The following is a 20,009-nucleotide window of genomic DNA, read 5'->3' as shown; positions in this document are numbered from 1 at the left end:
ATGTACACTATTTATGCAGGGTAGTCCATAATAGGAACCAATACAGAGGGTTTTTCGTCGACTGTTTCCATTATGCTGATTAATTGTTGCAGCACCAAACACGGTGAAAGAAAAAACTTGTGTGGGGCAGTAGAATTCTTAGCCATGAAAGATATTTTAATGAGGAATTTCAAGTTCTAAAAACTTTAAGGTCCAAGTAACTGTAGTATTTCTGTGTCTGTGTGTCTTAATGAAATACATTTAATTAGATGTTGTGCTTGATAAGTCATTAACGTCTGCAATATTCTTGAAGAGGCTTAGAATACTGATAAGATGTTCTATAGAAAGCACACTTGTGTCGTAAATCAAGAGAAATTCACTTAGTACTTTGGAAAAGGCCAGAGAAAAAAAGGTTGCAGCTGAAGAAAACGTACAAATGCACAAGTAGATATAAAAGTTACTAATTATTATGTTACAGTCATCGAACAAGACTGTAATACCAGTGTTAAATTCTATTAATTATTTTTGTACTGCTAAAATTTTAAATTGATTCTACAAAAAAAAACAAAAAACAGCGTTTTTAGTGCCAAATTCACATCTTCAAATGACCTTATCCACAAAAATATATGTGGATAATCATGTCAGTTTCAAATAGATAAACATGTGATCTATACCCATAAAATGTGGCATATAATTACAAAATTATTTGCAAACATGTGGATTAACCCCTTAGGACAAATGCTGGACTAGGTTATCATAAAAATCTGTTCTTTAAGCTTTCGCCAAACTGGAATAAGACATTTAATTACACACTGCAAGGCTGCATGAAGTGACCACACATAACCAGGCCATTATATGTCCTTGAAAGTTTTCCAGATACAAGATTGTGATGTCTGAAAAGTATGGTCCTCAATGGGTTATTATATGCTCACCTAAGGCACTCTTGATGTTCACTATTATAAGTTTAAGCTTTTACTTTGTAAATTAGTTTTTATATCTATGCTGTTGTGGACAGATATGCCCTCCTTCTATCTGCCCCTAAATGATGTGCAACATCATTGCATGACGCCTATCATTTGAGATTTTCTGACGTGCTCACATTCTCTAAGACGGTCATTTGTTCCTGATTTTCTTTAAAATCTGTATTTTGTACATGCTCTATCTATTGTTTTTAATAGGATTACAATAGGAAAACCACTAATTTTAAAGTTAACGCAGCATGCACCCTTGAATGGTGCATATCCAGTCAGTTAACTGGATTCCAACTAGATTAGGATCGCTTCCAGCCGCACTAACGGTATTGCAGCGATGCCTCAATGTCGAGGAATTGTGCAATACCACCCCGCCCCCCCCCATCCCGTCACTGATCGCTCCCCCGTGGCACCCGGCAGTGAGGTAGAGCATTGGAAGCCATCGGGCAGGCTTCTGATGCTCTGCCTGTGTGGAGTGCCTCGAGGGGTCAAGGTACTCCGTGAAGATAAATTAAATTTAAAAAAAATTAAAAATAAATATTTTTTTTTTACCCCTTCCCTCCCTCCCCCTCCATTACTCGATCTCCGCCGTTCCCCCGCCGGGTGTTCTTCTACTATGGGGGAACTGTCTGACAGCACAGACAGTCCCCCTCTGCAAATTAGGACCCCCAGGGGCCACGTGATCACTCTCAAAGAGTGACAGGCCGAAAGTCCAGAGAATTGAATTTGCTAGCACTATATTTAACCCTGTAACTTTCCAAGACACCCTAAAACCTGTACAAGGGGGGTACTGTTTTACTCGGTAGACTTTGCTGAACAAAAATATTAGTGTTTAAAAACAGTAAAACATATCACTGTGATGATATTGTCAGTCAAAGTGACTTTTTGGCATTTTTCACACACAAACAGCACTTTCACTGATGATATCATTGTTGTGATACGTTTTACTGTTTTGAAACACTAATATTTGTGTTCAGCAAAGTCTCCCGAGTATAATAGTACCCCCCATGTACAGGTTTTATAGTGTTTTTGAAAGTTACAGGACAGATATAAGGCTGTTTTTTCACATTTAAATTTGTCAGATTGGTTATGTTGCATTTGAGAGTGTATGGTAGCCCAGGAATGAGAATTACCCCAATGATGGCATACCATTTGCAAAATAAGACAACCCAAGGTATTGCAAATGGGGTATGTTCAGTCTTTTTTTAAGTAGCCACTAAGTCAAAAACACTGGCCAAAGTTAGCGTTCATAATTGTTTTCTGCCTTTTTAACACACAAATATAAATACTAAATTTGGCCAGTGTTTGGGACCAAGTGGCTACTAAAAAAGACTGGACATACACAATATTGAATACCCCGGGTTGTCTACTTTTAAAAAATATATGGTTTGATGGGGGTAAATTACATTGGCCGGCTTCAAAACTTCCCAAATAGGACATGGGTGCATGATGACCAGCTGTAAAAAAGCCAAGTTGGAAAACAGGAATGTGCATCCTCCAAATAAGATCTTTAAGCCCCCAGATAACCCGACACACCTATACATGGGTGGTATCACTGTACTCAGGAGATGTTGCTGAACACATATTGGGGTGTTCTTTGGCAGTAACCCTTAAAGTTCTTAGTACGTGTATTCTTAAATTGCTATGTGTGTCAAAAAAATCACCAATTATTATTTATTTTTTTTAAATTGGGCATAGATTAGTGGTAAAATGGCTGCATGAAAAGAGTCAAAATACCCTAAGTTTAATACCTTAGGTTGTCTTTGTTTAAAAAATATATACATGTGAAGGGTTATTCAGGGAGTCCTGACCGATATCAGTGTTACAATTTAACTTGCATACATTTTGGAAAAAAAATGGTTTGGAAGTAGCAAAGTGCTGCTTGTACTTGTAGCCCTATAACTTTCCAAAAAAAGCTAAGTACATGTTAACACTGGGTATATTTAAATTCAGGACAAAATTTAAAACGGGTGTTTTTTGGCGGTTGGAGATGCGTAACAGATTTTAGGGGTCAAAGTTAGAAAAAGTATTTTTTTTTTAAATTTTAATCATATTTTATATTTTTTTTATAGCAAATTATATGATCTGATGAAAATAATGGTATCTTTAGAAAGACCATTTAACTGGGTACAGTAAATGAATAAATTACAGCTAAACACAAACATCGCAGTAATGTGAAAACAGCCCTGTTCCTAAATGGTAAGAAAATTGAAAAGTGGTCTGGTCACTAAGGGGTTAACCACTTTTGTTTCTGTTTATGCAGCCCTAGCCACACCTCCCCTGGCTCTGACTCACACAGCCTACATGAAAAAAAATATATTGTTTCATTTTTAATCATATGTTAACTTATTTAAGACGTTTTATCTCACACGCAGTAAATTGTACTTTAATCACAAACAGGAAGCTCCTACAGGGTCTAAAAGGCTATAAACAGAGTATTATGTAAATCAATTATAAATTGAGCTGACTGTGCAATACAGGAAATTTAAATATTAGATGACTATTTACAGGAAGTGTTTAGGAAGGCTGTGCAAGTCACATGTAGGAAGGTGTGCCTAAGGCTGCATGAACAGTGATTAAACTCCTAAATGGCAGAGAATTGACCAGTGAGACTGCAGGGGCATAATCTATACACCAAAAATACATTAAGCTAAGATTATATTAACACAATAACCAATGTGTGAGCGCTAAAATCCCATGCAGAAAATATGGCAGCGTTCACAAATACAATGCACAAGAGATTGTGAAAAGCAAAACAATAGTTACCAAAAAGAACGCGCTAAAATAATCTGTAAATATAAAGAAACAAATAATGGTGCAGACCATCTGGTAATAATAGTATGGGGAAAAGGTGTTATATGTAATAAACTCACATGTCCCAGAGCCCTATCACCCCTGGCTCTGGGTTTGAAATGCTCCTTGGGAGAGGGGATATTCCCACACTGCAGGATAGTCAGGAGGATATGTCCACTGATAATTCCGTTATGCTGTATGTAAAAGGAAAGAAGGGCAGGACCTCCAATTGAATAGTATCACAATTCGTTTTATTGTATAAAAAAGGTTAAAAACCCTTACTTTGGATGTGGTGGGTACAAACTCGCAGAGTCACCCACATAAAAGCATAAAACACATGTATTCGAAAAAAACGCTTCCTGGTTGTAGTCCGGTCACGTGATCGCTTCCGGGTCCGCCCTCCAATGACGTCCGTGTGACGCGTTTCGCCCGCCTCCACAGGCTTCTTCCGACAACGTCATGGGGTTCCAGTCTTCCTTTTAAGTCCATAGTGCCGCCCTTCTCTCGCCTCATTGGCCGGGGGGCGTGGTTTCGCACGATCTTTTTTCTCAATCATTCAATTACACACTAATAAACTTCATAGACTTAACCCCTTCCAGCACCCACACTAAAATGGTTATATTCAGTGTCACATAAGAAATGGAATCATCTAAGTGATGTTAATCCCAATTATTTCTAATGTATATATAGACCTTATCTAAATTATTCTACATAATGATTTATCAAAGAGACATCTTCTTACTTCATTAAATTATATTTTTAAGTATACACAATGGATATTATACGAGGGTAATTGATAAAAATTCTATACAAACAATACAACAGAGATCAATTCTAGACAGCAGGAAAAACCTTAACTTTTCCCATATCTCTTAAGATAGACAGTGCAGATATATTATGCTCATTTCTAAAGTATACAGTTCTTATACTAAATACAGGCTGACATTATTGCAGAGTACCTGCTGATTGAAAAAGGGGGGGGAGAGGTTGGAAAAAACAGCCATTATAATTTATTTACAAAAAATGACATTACAATTTATTTACAAGAAATGACAAATTTCAAATTCTCCATTTAAACCCCTAGGGAACAACGATTTCAATTTAAACACCCACCTCATTTCTTGTTTCGACAATTTCGAAACAAGAAATGAGGTGGGTGTTTAAATTGAAATCGTTGTTCCCTAGGGGTTTAAATGGAGAATTTGAAATTTGTCATTTCTTGTAAATAAATTGTAATGTCATTTTTTGTAAATAAATTATAATGGCTGTTTTTTCCAACCTCTCCCCCCCCTTTTTCAATCAGCAGGTACTCTGCAATAATGTCAGCCTGTATTTAGTATAAGAACTGTATACTTTAGAAATGAGCATAATATATCTGCACTGTCTATCTTAAGGGATATGGGAAAAGTTAAGGTTTTTCCTGCTGTCTAGAATTGATCTCTGTTGTATTGTTTGTATAGAATTTTTATCAATTACCCTCGTATAATATCCATTGTGTATACTTAAAAATATAATTTAATGAAGTAAGAAGATGTCTCTTTGATAAATCATTATGTAGAATAATTTAGATAAGGTCTATATATACATTAGAAATAATTGGGATTAACATCACTTAGATGATTCCATTTCTTATGTGACACTGAATATAACCATTTTAGTGTGGGTGCTGGAAGGGGTTAAGTCTATGAAGTTTATTAGTGTGCAATTGAATGATTGAAAAAGATCGTGTGAAACCACGCCCCCCGACCAATGAGGCGAGAGAAGGGCGGCACTATGGACTTAAAAGGAAGACTGAAACCCCATGACGTTGTCGGAAGAAGCCTGTGGAGGCGGGCGAAACGCGTCACACGGACGTCATTGGAGGGCGGACCCGGAAGCGATCACGTGACCGGACCATAACCAGGAAGCGTTTTTTCGAATACATGTGTTTTATGCTTTTATGTGGGTGACTCTGCGAGTTTGTACCCACCACATCCAAAGTAAGGGTTTTTAACCTTTTTTATACAATAAAACGAATTGTGATACTATTCAATTGGAGGTCCTGCCCTTCTTTCCTTTTACATACAGCACAACGGAATTATCAGTGGACATATCCTCCTGACTATCCTGCAGTGTGGGAATATCCCCTCTCCCAAGGAGCATTTCAAACCCAGAGCCAGGGGTGATAGGGCTCTGGGACATGTGAGTTTATTACATATAACACCTTTTCCCCATACTATTATTACCAGATGGTCTGCACCATTATTTGTTTCTTTATATTTACAGATTATTTTAGCGCGTTCTTTTTGGTAAGATTATATTAAAACTAAAATAATTTAGATGACTAAAACTGACTATATGAATATATAAATACATGGTATTTTAGTCAAAATACTACGACTAAAACAAAATTTGCTGCCAAAAACCCATTTGCGATGCATGACAGGTGGTATGCTTCTGGGCATGAGCTGTTCCAAGCCTTCATCATACTTTTTTCTTCCTATCATTCTGGCACAAGTTGAAAAAAAGGTGGCTATATATGAAAGAGCTGTAGTTCATTAACCCTTCCTCAAATTTAGATGTGAATACTCTCAAATTAAAGTTAGAGACTGCACTTTAAGCCCATACTCATTATTTTTTATTTTTGTCTCGACACTTAGAGCAGTGTCACATTATACATTGTCTCGAACAGAGGCCAGTAAACAATAACTGCACTTTGCATGTTACAATTGAGAACTATTGTCACAGTATGGTTATCTGTAGCGGTCTGCCGCTCTTAGTCGAGTTTTCATCGTTTATGGACTTAAATTATCCATTTAAACATGTAAAACATAACAAAACAATGTAAGGTAAAATAAAACCGAGTGGACCCTTCTTCCCCGTGGGGTTCTATTTGTCTACAAGGAGCGGTATGCAAGTGTTCTGGACAGGTTGGATTATCGGTGCCATCAGTCGCTTTTGGGTTACTCCCGTGTAGTACGTGACCCTGAGTTCGTGTATGTCTGTGTAAATCCATGGCCCCCGTGGAGTTGGGACAGGTAGTGATGAGATGGGGGGCACCAAAAACACGACACTGGCATAAAATCAAATATAGCAGAACCATGACCACCTAACCAAAGACCCAACTCCACGGGGGCCATGGATTTACACAGACATACAACTTGAATTTATGTTGGTACAGCAGAAATAACAAAACTTGCGTCAGTTTCCAAATATTTCCAGTCCTAACTCTATATATAAAACCATTTTACACATTTTATTATACCTGGGCCAACGGTTTCCTTCTTCACACTGCAGGCTAAAGGAACCAGTTTTCGTGTGCACACTTCTTGTGTCACATCTACGTCCTAAAAAAAGCAAACATAACATAGGATACTGGGATAAATAATATTTTGGATATTCATTTCAGCAATCATTCATGTTAAAATTATAATTCCTATTAGAATATATTTTTAATTTAAAAATAATGTAAAAAAAAAATTAAATATGTCCATGACAAGGATTATTAACAGAAACTACAACAGATTTCTTAATATTTAGATCATACTCTAACAGGGTAATTCACTAAACGTTGGATTTTATCTGGATGGACAAAATCCGGAGAAATACAAAATTCCAAATGCGGTCAGGAATTTTGTGTCCCAACGCGAATCTGTAGAAGTATTTTTCTCAGTGTCCAGATAAAATTGTTTGCTTTGGATTCACAGAGGATGGTTTTAATAAAATTTGGTAAAATAAAGAATATTTATTTTGTTTTGTTCCCAAAGTGTAACCAGGCCTGAGGTCGGCCAAACCTCGCTGTACAGTACTAGAAGATAAATAATAGTCAAGGTACTCAAGGTGAAACCAAAGTGAGCAGGTTTATTGGAGCAAAAGAAAGCAGAAAAAGACCCATTTGGGGTCAAAACTTTGCCTTCTGCTTTACACCCTGTTCCAAATTATTATGCAAATTCTATTTAAGTGTCACAAAGATTAAATATTTTTTTTTCAATTTAACTCATGGATGGTATTGTGTCTCAGGGCTCTTTTGATCACTGAAAACAATCTTGGACACCTGTGATAATTAGATTGCCAGGTGAGCCCAATTTAAGGAAAAACTACTAAAGGAGGGTGTTCCACATTTTTAAGCAAAGCACCATTTTCATGCAATATGGGGAAGAAAAATGATCTCTCTGCTGCCGAAAAGAGTGAAATAGTTCAATGCCTTGGACGAGGTATGAAAACTTTAGATATTTCACAAAAACGTATGCGTGATCATCGCACTATTAAGAGATTTGTGGCTGATTCAGAGCACAGATGGGTTCATGCAGATAAAGGCACATTGAGGAAGATTTCTGCCAGATCCATGCATCGAATCAAGAGAGCAGCTGCTAAAATACCATTACATAGCAGCAAACAGATATTTGAAGTTGCTGGTGCCTCTGGAGTCCCACGGACATCAAGGTGTAGAGTCCTCCAGAGTCTTGCAACTGTGCATAAACCTTCTATTCAGCCACCACTAATCAATGCTCACAAGCAGAAACAGCTGCATTGGGCAGAAAAATACACAAAGACTAATTTTCAAACAGTCCTGTTCACTGATGAGTGCCGTGCAACCCTGGATGGTCCAGATGGATGGAGTAGTGGATGGTTGGTGGACGGCCACCCTGTTCCAACAAGGCTGCGACGTCAGCAAGGCGGTGGTGGAGTCATGTTTTGGGCCGGAATCATGGGAAGAGAGCTGGTCGACCCTTTTAGGGTCCCCGAAGGTGTAAAGATGACCTCTGCAAAGAATGTGGAGTTTCTGACTGACCACTTTCTTCCCTGGTACAGAAGGAAGAACTATGCTTTCCGTAATAAAATTATCTTCATGCATGACAATGCACCATCTCATGCTGCAAAGAATACCTCTGCATCAAAGGCTGCTATGGGGATAAAAGGAGAGAAAGTCATGGTGTGGCCTCCATCCTGCCCTGACCTCAATCCTATTGAGAACCTTTGGAGCAGTTTACCTCCAAACAGCAGCTCTGGGAGGCTATTCTAACATCTTGCAAACAGATTCAAGCAGAAACTGTCCCAAAACTCACAAGTTCAATGGATGGAAGACTTGTGAAGCTGCTATCAAATAAGGGGTCCTATGTTAAAATGTAACGTGACCTGTTAAAATGTTTAAAAAGTTCAAATGTTGTTATAAGTTTGATTGAAATAGCTTTTGATTTCAGTAAATATGCTGCAAACACAACAAATAACAATTTGCAATTCTTTACAACCTATAAAGTGTTTTGAAACGTACTGTGCGTAATAATTTGGAACAGTGCATTGTAAGTTTTTTATGTTTAAAAAAAAATACTGTTATCATTAGGAGGTTTGTTCAATAACATTTGAATTGTACTCTTAACCCCTTCAGGACCGGCCTGTTTTTGCGATGTTTGTACGTTAAGGACCAGAGCAGTTTTAACACTTTTGTGGTGTTTGTGTTTAGCTGTAATTTTCCGCTCTCTCATTTACGGTTCCCATATAAGTTATATATTGTTTTTTTCACGACAAGAAGGGCTTTCTTTACATACCAGTATTTATATTATGTCATATATTGTATTTAAAAAAAATAATAAAATATGGTGAAAAAAAAACAAAAAAACATGTTTTTGGACTTTTACTTGAAAAATCTTTTACTTATCTACAAAAGCTAATGAAAAAAACTGCTAAATAGATTCAAAATTTTGTCCCGAGTTTAAAAACACCCAGTGTTTACATGCTTTATTGCTTTTTTTTGCAAGTTATAGGCCTATAAATACAAGTAGGAAATTGCTGTTTCAATATATATATATTTTAAATGTATCAATAGTGACATTGTTACACCGTTATCTGTCATAAATCCCCGAAACACACCTAACATGTACATATTTTTTAAAGTAGACAACCCAGGGTATTTAAAATGGGGTATGTCCAGTCTTTTTTAGTAGCCACCTAGTCACAAACACTGGCCAAAGTTAGCATTTATATTTGTTTGTGTGTTAAAAATGCAAAAAACGCTAACTTTGGCCGGTGTTTGTGACTAAGTGGCTACTAAAAAAGGCTGAACATACCCCATTTGCAATACCTTGGGTTGTCTTCTTTTGCAAATGGTATGCCATCATGGGGCTAATTCTCATTCCTTGGCTACCATACGCTCTCAAAGGCAACCTAACCAATCTGACAAATTTCAATAAAAAAAAAAAAGTAAAATCAAGCCTTATATTTGACCCTGTAACTTTCACAAACACTATAAAACCTCTACATGTGGGGTACTGTTATACTCAGGAGACTTCGCTGAACACAAATATTAGTGTATCAGAACAGTAAAATATATCACAGCAATAATATCCTCAGTGAAAGAGCTGTTTGTGTGTGAAAAATGCAAAAAACTTCACTTTCACTGACAATATCATCGCTGTGATATGTTTTACTGTTTTGAAACACTAATATTTGTGTTCAGCGAAGTCTCCCGAGTAAAACAGTACCCCCATGTACAGGATTTAGGGTGTCATAGAAAGTTACAGGGTTAAGCACAGTGCTAGCAAATTAAATTATCTGGACTTTTGGCCTGGGTTGGCAGGCAGGTCCCTCAAATTGCAATCATTAAAATTACTTAATTAGGTAAAAATATTACATAAATATGCACGTAGAATTTTAATATATATACATATTTATATATTTGACGTCTACGTGTATATTTATGAAATTATTAATGTAATTTTGTATGTGGACATATGTATATTTCGTATTATTTTTATTTATTTATTTATACATAGATATATATATCATTACATTCTAAGTGTATTTTGATATAAATATATATATATCAATATCAAAATACTGTTAGAATAAAATTGAATATATATATATAATTTTTTTTTAATTATTAAAAATTATTTTTATTTTTTGTTATTTATTTTTATTAACATATTATTTGTATTTTATAATAATATATATATATACCATATATATAGTTATTATATATATTGTATATATTCGTGTGTAATTTAAATATAAGTGTATTTTTATATTAATATACGTATATATAAATATAAAAATACACTTAGTGTGACATTATATATATGATATATATACATATATTATATATAGGTATATATAGATATAATACATGTATATATAGCATATATATATATACACATATTATTATTTTTTACACTGATTGTTTTTTTTTTTTACTTTATTTAATGATTTTTCACTTGCAGGGAGACTGCCTGTCAGCACAGACAGTCCCCCTGCAGGCAGATACAAAGACCCCTATTGCGGTCATGTGATCGAGTGATCACATGGCCGTGGGGTCCTGATCTGCCGAGGGGGGACTGCCCGGGCAGACAGGCAGTCCCCCTGGACCGGGAGGAGAGCTGATCGCCGCCGTGGGACCGACGGCGATCAGGTAAGTTGCCCAAAACCGTTATGACGGTTCAGGACCGTCAGCGGTCCAAACGCACGTTTTACCGCTGACGGTCCTGAACCGTCAGCGGTCCTTAAGGGGTTAATAGTTAACATGAGAATTATGCTGACTGTTATATACATAAATTATTTAGGTAAATGAGAAAAATATTATTTGCATAATAATTTGGAACAGGGTGTAATAAAATTCGGGACTGAATGAATCTGGTAGGCAAGAGCTAAACCTAGCGTCAATTTGTCTAATAAAAATTCAATATCAAATCTAATTCAATATTGAAATTGTTTCTAACAGATGCTTTGCTGTGAAATCTATCTAGAGTATAGCTTCACATTCAACAAAAGTGCTCCAACACTTTTTCCTGTAGATTTAAAGTAGCATTTTCACTGCTGAAGTCATCACAAAGACAGAATATTTATGAACCCCCTCCACATCCCATATAAATTGTATTGGGATTTCATTTAAATTCCAGCATAATCAAAATATATTATCCTTCTTCTCATTGCATGTGCATAAAAATGTTTTAAGAAAAGAGAACCCCGTGGTCCTAAATCAACTATATCTCCATTGCTCATTTCCCATTAGGCACCTCCATATACATGGACACTATACCTGGAAACAGCTTTGCAAAAAAAAAAACATAACAAAATGGACAGAGTGAGCAAAGCTATCTTGAGAAATGTATGTGTTAAATGAAAAGACGTTTAAAGAGTTTTTGTTGGCCTTTAACATTGTAGAGAGAATGACATTTTGATCAAATATTTCAGAACAATTCACTGAGATCTTCTTGTGTCTCTAAATAGAAAACGTACCAAATTAGTTGTTGAAGTAGACTTTGATAATTATATTTATTAAATGTAACTTGAGTGCAATGTCTGTGTATTTTGAAATGTGCAAATACAACAGGAGCAATTTTATGTCTGCTAAAAAAGAAAAAAAAATAGAATCAAAAATATCAATGTTCCATACAATGCATAGACTATGGACACTAATCATAATTCCTGAATTTGTGCTGTTCAAGACAGTCTATGAGATTTTTTTTTTCCATAGCAAATTATATGATAATAAACTGTTAGGATGCAAACACAAAGTGTTAATTTAAAAAACATAATCATATGGTGGATGTGAATGGCTTGAATGCCACTTTATAACTTCCATACCACAGCAACCTTTACTAACCAGGGATTTTACTTTCTTGGAATTGATGTGCGCTGACCAAAACCTGATAAAACATGATATTTCCTTTCTTTAGAGCAGCATCTGCCAATTGGTGTTCTGCGGAACCCTAAGGTTCCGACAAAATTGTTAAAAATAAAATGGCTGCGGGCGGCAAGGGAGCAGTGAGTAGTGATCTCCCTGCTCAGCTTCCTCGCGTGCACAGCAGTGATGCTGGAGCCGGAATATGACGTCACTGCGGCATCACAAAGAGGCGCGCGAGGGAGCTGAGCAGGGAGATCAGTGCTCCCTCGCTGCCTGCACACCAGCCCCTCAACAGCCCCACTGGACCCCAGGGACCGCTCGCCAGTCGCCCCACTGGACTATAGGGACTCCATGTCAGCACTCTTAAGGTAGGGGGGCTGGGTGGAGTAAAATGTTTTTTTTTGTTTTTTTTAAATAAAAATTGTATGTGTGTCTGTTAGGGAGTTTGTATGTGTTTGTGTGTCTGTCAAAGAGTATATGTGTGCTTGTCAGTGAGAGTGAACTTGTGCTTGTCAGTGAGTGTGTGAGAGTGTATGTGTTTGTCAGTGAGAATGTATCTGTTCTTGTCAGTGAGAGTGTATATGTGTTTGTATGTGTGTCTGTAAAAGATTGTGTGTGACTGAGTGTGTATATCTGTGTGTCAAGGTTTGTGTATGTGTCACTGTGTGTATCTAATTGTGTATGTGCCAGTGTGTATCAGTGTGTTTGTATGTGTATATATCTGAGTGTGTCAGTGTGTGTGTATATATCTGAGTGTGTCAGTGTGTGTATGTGCCAGTCTGTATCTGTGGGTGCAAGTGTGAGTATGTCACTGTGTGTATCTGAGTGTGTGTGTATTATTAAGTCAAGATGTGTGTATCAGTGTGTATCTGTGTGCCAGTGAGGGTGTGTAAGATACATACACACACACACACACTGACACAGAGATACACACACTGGTGCATACAAACACAGATATACACACTTTGAAACATAGATACACACACCTTGACACACAGATACATACATACACACAGATACACACTGTGTGTCAAGGTGTGTGTATCTGTGTATCAGATATAAGAAATCCTTCACCATTAGAATACTGAATGTAGTAAAGCAGATCATCACTCTGTTCTGAAAAAAGCCAATATGTCCCCATTATGGTTGTGGTTAACCCAGATACAGGAAAGTTTTGTTTTTTTTAAACTTTTGTTTGGTCTCTTAAAAAAAATAAAAAAATAAAAATGGGGGGGGCGTGGCCAACTGCCGACCGGAGCGGCCGCATGTAGTGCTCGCTCCGAGAACCACCGTGCCGAAAGCTACAACTAGCCGTCTGGCGAGCGACACAAAACCTTCTCCCGAGAGCGGACACTGCTGGAGACCCACATGGCACCCTCGAAGCAGACCAAAATCCCCGACCCGGTGCGGCAGTCGGGAAAAAGCCGCGTGCGGCAAATCCAAGATGGCGGCGGATCCGCACCGCATTCACCAGGCTCAGAGGGGTTCACTGACCCTGAAGAATGTTCTATCGCACCAGCAGATGCCCCAGTAACAAACAAGAGCCTACACTCCATGATACAGGATCTAAAGGGGTCTCTTAAAGCAGACCTCCGCCAAATAGCGGCAGATCTCCGTAGTGATATCCAGGAGCTGGGGGGACGCACAAATCAACTGGAGGCTAAGACAGATGAACTCTGCATGGCACACAATGACATTGTGGATAAACTACAAAGGGTGGAAGAAGAACAGACCACCATGCGCCTAAAACTCGCCGACATGGAGGACAGAGCTAGGCGGAACAACTTGCGCTTCAGAGGCATAGCAGATTCCATATCCCAAGACGCCCTGCCGCAATATCTGCAGGCCATGTGCAAATCTCTAGTTCCCCATCCGAAAGATGAGGCCTGGCTGCTAGATAGGGTGCATCGCCTCCCGAGACCCACCAGGTTCACCGCTGATACTCCCAGAGATATTATTGCTCGATTCCACTATTACAGCTCCAAAGAAGAACTCCTCAAAACAACAAGGAAAATCGTAACACTACCAGAACCATACCAGGGGATCAGCGTCTATGCCGACCTCTCGGCAACCACCATGGCACGCAGGAGAGAATTTGTCGATGTCACCAAAACACTACGGAACCACGACATACCCTACAGATGGGGATACCCGACGAAACTGCTCATCTGGTATAGGGGGAAATCGGTGGTGGTCCTGGAACCTGAAGTGGGACTGGCTAAACTTAAAGAATGGGGCTTAAACCACGCAATGGGCCAATCTTCCACGCAAAAGCCTCTGCCGAAAAAGATGAGACCGGAATGGACACTCGCAGGTTCTCCGACGAAATCGAATACCACAGCCGCTGAATAATCCACGACTTGGGTTACCCACATATTCACAGAACACTTGAGTATTACAAATGCTTTTCTCGTTGCTACCTTGCTAACCGCTAATACCTTGTCTATTGTATAACAAAACTATTTGTCTTTTTTTATTTATTTTTTTAAACTTTATTTTTGTGTGATAGTCTCATTACAACATTCGCAGACATTATGCATTGTACATTGTATAGCTGACATAAAGATTGAAATCTTTCCTGGTGCATTACAAGTGTGCCTTTGGGCCGCTGTTATCATGCCCGCATTGTAACAAAGACATTACACATTTTATATTTTTCATACAACTGAAGTAACGAACCAGCAGAATATATCTCTAAACAAAATATCTGTGCCAACGAGGCTGTTGTTAAGTGATTAATTTCAAAATTCAGTTGGGGGGTGTGTCTCCAATCCCACTGTAGCTGTCCTGGTCTGGCCAGAAGTCATCTCGTCTGTGGTATTCTAGGATTGAGGGCCAATCGCCCCCTCTGATAATAGAGAGTATGTGAAGAAGAAGAAGAGGAAAAAGAGAGAAGAGGTGAGAACTGAGATGAGTAAGAAGAATGGAGATCTGGGAAGAGGGATGGGGTGGGGGTGGGGGATGCGCCATTCCCGAGTTGCGTGGGGGCGTCCAATTTCCTATTGTCTTCCTCGACTACCCTATGTCTCGGGAGAGTTCGCTACTAGTCCATGGTTCCCAGAGTTTTTCAAATCTGGACATGGATCCTCTCACTGTGGCCGTCAATTTATCCATTAAGTATACGTCTTTCAGGTTGGAGATTACCTTCCAAATGGGAGGCATGTCCACCTTTAGCCACGCCTGTGCCAGGGTTCTACGTGCTGCTAGTGTTACCTTGTGTATTAATTTTTGTTCCCTGGCAGTCCAGTTATCCAACGCTCTATTCAATAAATATGTCCAAGGGTTAAGCTTGGGTGCCCTGTGGAATATCTGTTGAAGTAGGTCAAATATTTTCGACCTGTATGTTTGTACCCGTGGGCATTCCCACCACATGTGGAGATACGTGCCTCTGTGGCCACATCCTTTCCAGCATTCGTCGGTCGGTGTTTGGCGCATGTGAAAAAGTTTCACCGGGGTGGCATACCACCGAAACATAGTTTTGTAGGATTGCTCCTGGAGGGATACACATATGGACACCGCAGTGTTTGCTTCCCATATTTCCCTCCACTCTACTCCCTCCAGGACCTCTCCCAGTTCCTTTTCCCATGTCTCTGTGTATGTTAATGTACCCCATTCTTCTGTTTCTGCGCAAATGTGTGCGTACAGTGTCGTAATGAGGCCGGTTGGTGTGGTTTCTTTTAAGCACATTTTCTCATAGAACGTTAGTGTGGCTGTCCCTGCTCTCTGTATGTGAGGGCTGCACACAAAATCTTTGATTTGCAAATACCGAAAAAAGTCCCTAGGGGTGAGATGTGTCCCTTGTTTTATTTGTTCGAATGTAACTATGCCGTTGCCACCAAACATGTGGCATATTCTCTGTAATCCCACCTTTTCCATGTTCGCCAATTCCCTGGCTGCCATTCCCGGGTGGAAAGCTCTGTTTCTTAGAAGTGTAGTAAGTGGGGAAGGGGATGTCGCTAGCTTGTATTTGGACGCAGACGCGTCCCATAATCTCAAGGAGTTTAGGATAGCAGGACAGGAGGTTCTCAGTATTGGCCTGTCTCCTCTGGGTACCCACATGTGATATTGTGGTAAATCAGGGCCGGTGAGAAGGGACTCCAAGTCCACCCATCTCCTCACCTCCAGAGGTGTGTGCCACATGGCTACCTGCGCTAATTGCGCAGCTAAATAATAGAAGTAGAAGTGTGGGAGCCCTAACCCTCCTCTCTGTTTGTGTCTATATAATATGTTTCGGGATATCCTGTGCCGCCTATTCTGCCATATAAAGTCTCTGGTTGCCTTTTGCAAGGGTGCTAGATCTGATTTTAGCAGTTTAACTGGGAGCGCCTGAAAGAGGAATAGGATACGGGGTAGCACATTCATCTTTACTGCGTGAATACGCCCGATCCAAGAGATAGGTTTATCTATCCACTTGTCCATATCATGAATTAGAGTTCGTAGCAGTGGGGTATAATTTAGGTGGTATAGTTTGGCCGGGTCCTTTGGAAGTTGAATCCCCAGGTATTTTATGTGATCTGTAGCTATTGGGATGTTATATGTGGCCCCCAGCTCTGCCGTGTCCGCCGCGGACAGGCCCATTGTCAGGGCACTTGATTTTTCTAGGTTAGCCCTGTAACCGGAGAATTCACCGAATTGCAGAGCCTCCATGGAATCTTTTGGTTCTGTAATCGTTAACAGGACGTCATCGGCATAGGCAGACACTAAGAACTCCTGTCCCCCTATTGTTACACCGTGTATCCGTTGGTGCTGGCGTAGAGCTTGCAATAGCGGCTCCAGGGTCAGTACGAACAATAATGGCAATAGGGGGCATCCCTGCCGGGTCCCATTGCTCAATTTAAAAGGTGTGGACCCTGCTCCCGTAATTTTAACTTGCGCATATACTTGATCATACATTGCTTTAATCGTGGCCACATATTTATCTGGGAATCCCTGGTGTTCGAGGAGGTGGAACAGATAGGGCCATTCGACCCTGTCGAAGGCCTTTTCGGCGTCTATTGCTATGATTGCCGTGGGAGAGCCAACTGTTTGCTGGCGCCATATGAGGTCGATGTTCCGTCTGGTGTTTTCGAACAGTTGTCGCTCTGGTATAAAGCCCACCTGGTCCGGGTGTATCAGTGTTTTCAAGTGCGGGTTAAGGCGATCTGCCAGGACTTTCGCTAATATTTTTATGTCATGGTTAATCAGTGAGATGGGCCTGTAGTTCTCCGGTAACAGGGGGTCCCTGCCCGGTTTCGGGAGGAGTATGATGTTGGCCAATGACATCCCACTCTCAGGGCTGCCTCCCTCCATAAAATTATTGAAGAGTCTTTCTAGGCGAGGTGTAAGTTCTTCTCTATACGTTTTGTAGTAGGCCCAGTCGAATCCGTCTGGCCCTGGAGCTTTATTGCCTTTCAGTTGTGTTATCGCTCTGTCTATTTCATCCCTGGTGATTGTTTCGTTCATTGTCGCTGCTGCTGCCGTCGGGAGTTTAGGGATGTCTAGGCTTCGTAGGAATGTGTGCATGTTCTCCCTCGCCGCCGCCTGTGCAGTGGGGTCTCTCGTAGTGTGATTATAGAGTCTCTTGTAGTAGTCTGTGAATACCTGTGCTATTTCCGTCGGGGTGTTTTTTATGGTTCCATCCCTGTGTTTGATTGTGGTGATGTGTGTTCTACCCTGTCGTGGGCGTAGGGTCCTGGCCAACAGAGTGTCCATCTTGTTTGACTTTTCGTAGAACGTACTTCTTGGCTTTAGCTGCGTCGTCCAGAAGCAGTTCCGTTATGGATCTTCTGGTGCCTTCCAGTCGTTCTAGGATTTGTGGGGTTGGAGTAGTCTTGTGTTGTTGTTCTTGTTTTCTCAACAAGGCGAGCAATTGTGTCAATCTCTGTGTCTTCTGTTTTTTCTTTCTTGTGGCTAATTTTATGCACGTGCCCCTGATCACTGCCTTATGAGCTGCCCAGATAGTGCTCGGGGACATGTCTTCAGTGTCGTTTGTTTCAAAGTATTCTTGTATGTCTTTACGAATTGTCTCCTGAGAATCTAGATCGCTCAGCAGATGTGGGCTGAGTCTCCAATTCCACGACGCTGTTGTGCACAGATTGCCCAGTGTTATAGCGATATCCGCGTGGTCTGACCACGTTATGGATCCTATCTCAGTGTCCACTACCCTAGCCATGCAGACACTGTTGACGAGGAAGTGGTCGATCCTGGAGTAGGTTCCGTGGGGGGCAGAATAAAAAGTGTAATCTCGTGAGCTAGGGTGTTGCGCTCGCCACGCATCAATCAATCCATTGTCTTGCATAAAGTTGTGTAGTAATTTATCCTGACTCCCTCTGCACTGTGACCTCAATTGGCCCGGTCTAGAGCTCCTGTCCGCTGCCGGACACGGCACAGCATTTAGGTCCCCACCCACAATGAGCATACCATGTGGGAGTTTCTGGAGTTTGGCGGTTAGGGTATCCCAGAATGCTATATCTGGTGTGTTTGGGGCATAGACGTTAACCAAGTGAATGGTGTGTGAGTGTAAAGTGCCTGAGAGTATGACATATCTCCCTTCTGGGTCTGGGTCGAAGGTTGATACGTGAAGTGGGCATTTGCTGTGTATTAAGATTGCTACCCCGTTACTTTTTCGATGGGATCTAGCTTCATACGAGATGGGGTATGTGCGGTCTCTGAGCTGGAATGTCGTGTGCTTGGGTATGTGTGTCTCCTGTAGGAAGGTGATATCCGATCCCTTCCGTTTGATCTCTCGAAACATCAGTCGTCTCTTTTTGGGGGCATTTAGCCCTTTTACGTTAAGTGATGTTAGCTTGAAAGCCATTCCTATATTTGGGAGGAATGCTGGTTTTTGCGTGTGCTTTTTCCGTTGTATGTGGACCTCGTGTGGGGTCTCTGTGGTGGGTCATTGGAGCGCCAACCCAATCGCCCTTTGAGTCTGGCACGGGGAGGGGGAAGAGAGAAGAGGGAGTGAAGAAAAGAATAGTATAGAGGGTGGTAAGTAAAAGTAGAGCTAGAAAATAGTGAGGTCTGGTCTTACAAATCGCCAGACCGGTGTGGGGTGCAGTTCCCTGACCCATGTCCTCACCTACGTGGGGAGTATGAGATAGGGGTCCCTGTACCGTGTGACTGCCACACCGCTGTGGAGTTAAGTGACTATGTTATGGGTGTTATGTGTCCAGAAGATGGGCTCAGCGATATTGCTCGCCTGGCGGCTCTTGAGGGCCTGTCAATGTCGTCCTAAGGCGCTGATGTCTGGGGTGTATTCCCCTGAGGGGTGGGGGTGGGGTGTTATATTGTGGGTTCAGGCCACGCCTACGTCGTCGCCCCTGGTTCGGTATTGCCCCTAACAGGTACATGTATCTCCATGCCTGGATCTGTCCATAGACCTCTGTCTCGTCTCTAAGTGGTTAAGTCCATACTTTGGGGTGTAGTCAGGTATTCGTCGGGTGGAACCTCGTGGGTGCTTGATGACCTAAATATTATGTTCCTGTCGTTCTGACATAGGGTCTCGGTATTCTGATCAGGTGTCAATATTCCCAGGGTCCTGTTGTCAAGGAGCTTACAGTGAGCAGGTACAGTCCTGCCCCCCCTGTATCATTCCTGACACTTTAGCCCTACCCAAGAGCAGTGAGCCTTTGACACAGTTGCAGAGTGAGACATTAGGTACATTAGGCAATTTACACATGTTGAAT

At 40.5% G+C, this 20,009-nt stretch overlaps 1 protein-coding gene across 1 annotated transcript in view; it reads right to left on the bottom strand.

Annotated features, from left to right (window-relative positions):
• TEX14 (testis expressed 14, intercellular bridge forming factor) overlaps positions 1 to 20,009 on the bottom strand; it is a 318,249-nt gene that overhangs the window by 126,536 nt on the left and 171,704 nt on the right. Inside the window, exon 19 of the mRNA XM_063425432.1 lies at positions 6,988 to 7,069. Coding sequence (XP_063281502.1) covers positions 6,988 to 7,069 — 82 coding nt within the window. The remainder of the gene's footprint in view (positions 1 to 6,987; positions 7,070 to 20,009) is intronic.

This window comes from Pelobates fuscus, chromosome 1, assembly GCF_036172605.1.
Source record: "Pelobates fuscus isolate aPelFus1 chromosome 1, aPelFus1.pri, whole genome shotgun sequence".
Taxonomy (NCBI): Eukaryota; Metazoa; Chordata; class Amphibia; order Anura; family Pelobatidae; genus Pelobates; species Pelobates fuscus.
This window is presented reverse-complemented; position numbering and strand designations above follow the sequence as displayed.